Source organism: Chiloscyllium plagiosum, chromosome 3 (genome assembly GCF_004010195.1).
Source record: "Chiloscyllium plagiosum isolate BGI_BamShark_2017 chromosome 3, ASM401019v2, whole genome shotgun sequence".
NCBI lineage: Eukaryota > Metazoa > Chordata > Chondrichthyes > Orectolobiformes > Hemiscylliidae > Chiloscyllium > Chiloscyllium plagiosum.
Window position 1 is genome coordinate 127,812,403 of NC_057712.1, and position 6,848 is coordinate 127,819,250.

The 6,848-nt window shown below is 45.1% G+C and overlaps 1 protein-coding gene across 1 annotated transcript in view; it reads right to left on the bottom strand.

Annotated features, from left to right (window-relative positions):
• Nucleotides 1–6,848, bottom strand: part of LOC122548527 (calpain-1 catalytic subunit-like) — a gene marked incomplete at its 3' end in the record, with an annotated part of 75,138 nt that overhangs the window by 20,981 nt on the left and 47,309 nt on the right. The window contains exon 10 of the mRNA XM_043687288.1: nucleotides 4,819–4,979. Within this exon, the coding sequence (XP_043543223.1) occupies nucleotides 4,819–4,979 (161 nt within the window). The remainder of the gene's footprint in view (nucleotides 1–4,818; nucleotides 4,980–6,848) is intronic.

The window sequence follows — 6,848 nt, forward strand, 5'->3', positions numbered from 1 at the left end:
TACTGAGCTGAAACTTTATTGCTGGAACAGCACAGCAGGTCAGACAGCATCTTTCTCATTCCTGACTGTCTGTCTCTTTCTCTCTCTCTTTCTCTCTGTCTCTGTCTGTCTGTCTGTCTCTATCTGTCCGTCTGGCTGTCTCTCTCTGTCTGTCTGTCTGTATCTGTCTGTCTCTCTCTTTCTCTCTCTCTGTCTATCTGTCTGTCTCTCTCTTTCTCTCTCTCTGTCTGTCTGTCTGTCTCACCACCATCCAAGGCAAAGCAGACCCCACCCTGGAAGGGCCCCACCGTCAGCCCCCACCCTGATGGGGAGGATCAATTGCTACATCAGCTGGTCCCCAGGAGGGAGACGGTGAGGGAGCGAGTGTTCCTGCAGAGAGCAGTATGAGGTGCCAGATCGGCCCTTCGTGCTGCCATTACTCAGGAATGTTCGGATATTTGAAGCTGATTCCCAGGACAATAAGGAGCATCAATGACTAGAGACAGTTGGGAAAGTGGAGTTAAAGCCACAATCAGGAAATTGGGAGAGGAGCTTCGACCAACTGAAAGGCCCATTCCTGCTCCACTCCTTATAACCGAGGGGAGGGGGGATTGGGGAATATGGATCGGGAATATTGGGGAACATGGATCGGGAATATTGGGGAACATGGATCGGGGGGATTGGGGAATATGGATCGGGGTGATTGGGGAATATGGATCGGGGGATTGGGGAATATGGATCGGCAATATGGATCGGGAATATTGGGGAATATGGATCATGAATATTGGGGAATATGGATGGTGGAGATTGGGGAATATAGATCGGGAATATTGAGGAATATGGACCGGGAATATTGGGGAATATGGATCGGGGTGATTGGGTAATATGGATCGGGAATATTGGGGAATATGGATCAGGAATATTGGGGAATCTGGATCGTGGGGGAGTTGCGGAATATGGATCGGGAATATTGCAAACTATGGATCAGGAGTAGATTGGGGAATATGGATTGGGAATATTGAGGAATATGGATGGGAGATTGGGGAATATCTATCGGGAATATTGAGGAATATCGATCGGGAGATTGGGGAATATGGATTAGAGACAGAGGGAATTGGGGAAAATGGATTAGGGACAGAAGGAATTAGGGAATATGTTTTTGGGGGAGGGGATTGGGGAATATGGAATCAGAGGGTGATGATGGTTGTAGTGATGTTGGTGATAATGATGGTTAAGATTACAGTAGTGATGTTGAAGGTGTTAGTTATAATGGTTATGGTTATGGTGGTGATGGTAGTTATGATGTTAGTCATGTTGATGGCGATGATGACAGTTATGGTGGTAGTGGTAGTAATGGTGACTACGATGGTGGTGATGGTGGAGGATATTATTGTTATGGTGATGGTTGTTATGGTGATGGTAGAGGATATGATGGTCGTGATGGTCCTGATCGTTGTGGTCCTGGTGATGATGGCAACGCTGGTGATCACTTCAGGGAACATCTCCGGGACACCCGCACCAATCAACCACACCACCCCATGGCCCAACATTTCATCTCCTCCGCCCACTCTGCCGAGGACATGCAGGTCCTGGGCCTCCTTCACCACCGCTCCCTCACCACCCGACACCTGGAGGAAGAACACCTCATCTTCCGTCTCGGAACACTTCACCCCCAGGGCATCAATGTGGACTTCAACAGTTTCCTCATTTCCCCTTCCCCCCACCTTACCCCAGTTCCAACCTCCCAGCTCAGCACCGTCTCCATGACCTGTCCTACCTGCCAATCTCCCTTCCCAACTATCCACTCCACCCTCCTCTCTGACCTATCACCTCCATCCCCACCCCCATCCACCTATTGTACTCTTTGCTACCTTCTCCCCAGCCCCACCCCACCCCCCCTCACATTTATCTCTCCACCTCGGAGGCTCCCTGCCTCTATTCCTGATGAAGGGCATTTGCCCGAAACGTCGATTTTCCTGCTCCTCGGACGCTGCCTGACCTGCTGTGCTCTTCCAGCACCACTCTCATGTAGACTCTGGTGATGATGGTGTGTTTGGAGTACATTGTTTTAAGAACTATATGGAAAATACTGGATGATTTTGGAATATTTTGAAATCCAGTACATTGGGAAAAGTTTTAACATGTGATTTCTCCGAAACTGAAGTCAACAGTTTCTACTGGAAAACACATCACATTGGAGAAGCAGCCTAGCAAAGCTTTCAAGGCGATACGATAGTTCAATGCCTTAATTATTGAAAAACAAAAGATTGGCTTCCAGGAACCCGTTCTGCAGACTCAAAGTCAGAGGAAGAAAGACACCACAGAAGCTGTCAACCTCCCTCATAACATTCTCAGAACCTCCTGAACTCTGATTGAATTTCCAACTTCCAGTACTCCTGTCTGCCTAATCAAATCTGAAGGCGCAGACTGTGCCAATTCAGAGAGACTAGAATCTCCAGCTGTCAGCAATTCAGCTCTCATTCACAGGAAATCCAGAGGCTGTGACAAACCATCTCATTCCATCGTTTGCTTTCAGAGTCCTGATCCACAGAGTTCATTTCCTCAATTTTTCCTTTCCTTTTTAAGAAACATCATCTCTGAAGGGACTAAAGGAAACGTGTCGGTATGTGGGACGAAGGAAACGTAGATTTAATTGCAGGTGGGAGCTTTGGCATTACTCAGAGTTTGTTACTTGTTCTGAGAAAGAAAAGTGTTCAAAATAAATTATGTCGAGGGAACCTGGCAGAGATTCCTGCAGCAATAGCTGTAAAGGAGGAGGCGAAAGGGAGAGGCTAGGTTTGTGAAGTTACAATCACAAGGGAAGTAAGAACATTTCTGGAGTAGTGGCTGACAAATCTTCAGGTAAATATCGATCTGACCTGAATGTCTTGAGAGGTGGAGAACATAGTAATATGGTGTTAGTTTTCCAAACTTTTCTAGATTCAGAAAAGATTCCAGTGGCCAGCAAAGAACTAAGGGAAACCGTTGTATTCATCAATGTCGGGAAACAGAAAGCCAGAAACTAGAGATGGGTTAGCCTGAGGGAAATGATTCGAATCGATCATTTCAGAGAGCGTCACCACACACTTCGAAAAGCTCAAGATAATCAGGAAGAGTCTGCATTGATTTGTCAGGAGGGAAACAATGTTTGACCAATTTATCAGAGTTCTTTGAAGAAGTAACGTGCTTTGGATAAAAGGGAGCCTGGAGATGTACTGAAACAGGATTTCTAGAAAGTAATCAGTAAGCTGCCACTACTTTAGAGGCATAGAACTGTACAGCATGGAAACAGACCCTTCGGCCCAACTCGTCCATGCTGACCAGGTATCCTTAATTAACCTTGTTCCAGATGTAGGTTTGCTTGCTGAGCTGGAAGGTTCATTTTCAGATGTTTGTCACCATAACTAGGTAACATCTTTAGTGAGCCTCCGGACAAAGCACTCCTGGTGTGTCCTACTTTCTATTTATATGGTTGGGTTTCCTTGGGTTGGTGATGTCATTTCCTGTGATCATGTAATTTCCTGTGATGAAGTTATTTCCTGTTCTTTTTCTCGGGGGTGGTAGATGGCGTCTAACTCGATGTGTTTGTTGATAGAGTTCCCATTGGAAAGCCATGCTTCTAGGAATTCTCGTGCATGTATCTGATTGGCTTGTCCTAGTTGGATGCGCGACCAGGTAAAATGCATCCAGACACCCTGGCCACTCTCCCCTACGTCAAAGACATCTCAGAAATGACTGCCAGACTACTCAGACCCCTTGGCATCATGGTAGCACACAAACCCACCAATACACTAAAACAGCAGCTAATGAACTTGAAAAACCCCATACAGACAACAAGCAAAACTAATGTCATTTACAAAATACATTGCAAGAGCTGTAACAAATGAAATGACATCACCACAGGAAATGACATTACCAACCCAAGGAAACCCAAACATATAAATAGAAAGCAGGAAACACCAGCAGTGCTTTGTCCGGAGGCTCACTGAAGATGTTATCTAGTTATGGTAACAAAACGCCTGAAAATGAACCTTCCAGCTCAGCGAGCAAACCTACATCCAGAACCTCAACCCAAGCTACAAATCTTCTCAAAACTTGTTAATCTAGTCCCATTTGCCAGCATTTGGCCCATATCCCTCTAAACCCTTCCTATTCATATACCCATCCAGATGCCTTTTAAATGCTGTAATTGTACCAGTCTCCACCACTTCCTCTGGCAGCTCATTCCATACACGTACCACCCTCTGCGTGAAAAACTTGCCCCTTAGGTCCTTTTTAAATCTTTCTCCTCTAACTTTGAACCTATGCTCTCTCGTTCTGGACTCCGTCACCCCAGGGAAAAGACTTTGTCTATTTATCCTATCCATGCCCCTCATAATTTTGTAAACCTCTATAAGGTCACCCCTCAACCTCCGACGCTCCAGGGAAAACAGCCTCAGCCTGTTCAGCCTCTCCCTATAGCTCAAATCCTCCAACATCCATGTACCCAGGGTGTAGGGAGTTACATATTAACATGGAGAGAAGATTACTGGCCGGCAGAAAAGAGAGAGTATGCATAAATGGGTCTTTGTCTGATTGAGAGGATGGGGGTAAGGAAACTCTGCGCTGGGACTGCAACACTTCACCATTTACATCGATGACTTAGATGAGGGGAGTACACAGCACAGGGAGCCATATTCTCAAACAACACTGAGCTCGATGGGAAAGTACATTGTGAAGAAGATGTAAGGAAGTTACAATTTTAAACAGAAAAAGCTAGAAGAATTCAGCCAGTCTGGCAGCATCTGGGGAGAGAGAAATAGTTAATGGTTCCAAAGCGAACGGACTGAATGTGCTCACCCTTATTGTCTATGTTCCCTCCTGCGGTTTGACCGCTGAGCCAGGCGCCCTGGTGAGTGGACAGGGCCCATTTCTGCTGGTTTGCACCTCTCAGGAAGTCGGGGGTTAAATTACAAATCACCAGCTGGGCAAATTGTGCCTTAAAATCCTGCATCGCCAGCCTGTGGAGAGAAAGGGAAGTGGAATGGGAGGCACTGCAAAAGTTCAAGCCGGATTTCTGATCAGGAGGGAAAGGAACAGTGGGACACCCGTGCTGGCTCTGATGGAACTGTTTGGCAAACATTTTCTCTTCCTGCTGTCCCATTCCCTCTGTCCGCAGCATTCCCGGATGAACGCTGAGCTGGAGCCCTGCCTCCCCCGCACACTCTGATGTGTCGGCTCTCTCTGTGTCCTGGCCTTACCAGAATGCCCAGTTTTAATCACCTCCCTACTGGTGGCCATGTCTTCAGCTTAGTCCTCAAGCTCTGAGCTTTCTTCCTAAACCCCGCGACCCTTTCTACCTTGATTTCCTCTCTGGGGAGTTCTCCTCATAAACTACTTCCTGCCCTTGTATCTCAGCAGGCATCAGTGTTAAATGTTAGCGAGTTTTGAGAAGATTTGTAGCTCAGGTTGAGGTTCTGGATGTAGGTTTGCTCGCTGAGCTGGAAGGCTCATTTCCAGACATTTTGTCACCACACTAGATAAGTGAAGCACTGCTGATAATTCCTGCTTTCTATTTATATGTTTGGGGTTCTTTAGATTGGTGATGTCATTTCCTGTGGTGATATCATTTCCTGTTCTTTTTCTCAGGGGGTGGTAGGTGGGGTCTAACTCGATGTCTAACTCCCAGTCGACTGGGACAACACATCCATCCTAGGACAAGCCAAACAATGACACGCACGAGAATTCCTAGAAGCATGGCATTCCAACCAGTACTCTATCAACAAACATCGAGTTAGACCCCATCTACCACTCCCTGAGCAAAAGATCAGGAAATTACATCACCACAGGAAATGACATCACCAACCCAAAGAACCCCAAACATATAAATAGAAAGCAGGAATTATCAGCAGTGCTTCACCTGAGGCCCACTGAAGATGTTAACCAGTAGGGCGACAAAACATCTGGAAATGAACCTTCCAGCTCAGCAAGCAAACCTACATCCAGTGTTAAATATATACGGCAATCACATTTATATTAGAGTTTGGATTTTGAACTAGTGGCATGGGAGCTTTGGCCTCATATGTACGAAGAGGTTTAATGATTAACTCGTCAATGTTTCTGGAATTATGATTTGTTTTTAAAGCCTGCATGAGAGCAAGAGAACCCCTGAAATATTTTCTTTAGTATCGTGAGTTTTAATGATCGGATAGAGGAAACTTTGAAAAGAATTAGCTTGCTTGTGGTGAGAAGAAACTGGAATTGATTAATTGTGCTGAGGAAGCTTGGGTTAGTTAGGAGAAGTCATGATTTATGTTAGATGTTATTAAGTAAGAAACAAGTTTCACCTTGTAGAAAGGGGTTAGTTCAGGGCAGGTGGAACCAGTAAAACTAGTATATGCACAATGGATGGAATGGCCTCTTTCTGCACCATACAAATGCTATGATTCAGAAAGTTAGGAAACAGATTACCGCATTGAAAGAGTTCGAATTTGAAATTCCAGATCAGAAGTATTCTGTTAGAACAGGGAAAGGTTATTTGAAGATGATTAAGTCGAAGCTGGCTTATGTGAGTAGTCAAGAAAATGGCAATCAAATTCTCAAGACCAGGAATTAAACAAAGCAGTGAAGTCACAGCTGTGGATGGGATAGAGACAGGAACTGTCTGGTCCAGATTACTGTAAAGTGCTTGTGTTGGAATTATTTGGTATTGTATTTTACCATTTGTTTTGAAATCTTCCAATTTTCTAAATATGAGAATACTTCTGTTTATTCTATTCTAATAATCCTTTTTCTAAGTAACAAACTTCTGTTTTCATTCTAAAACCAAATCTGCGGTGTAGGGTATTTGTGTCTCGGTGTAGAGTATTTGTGTCTCGGTGTAGGGTAGT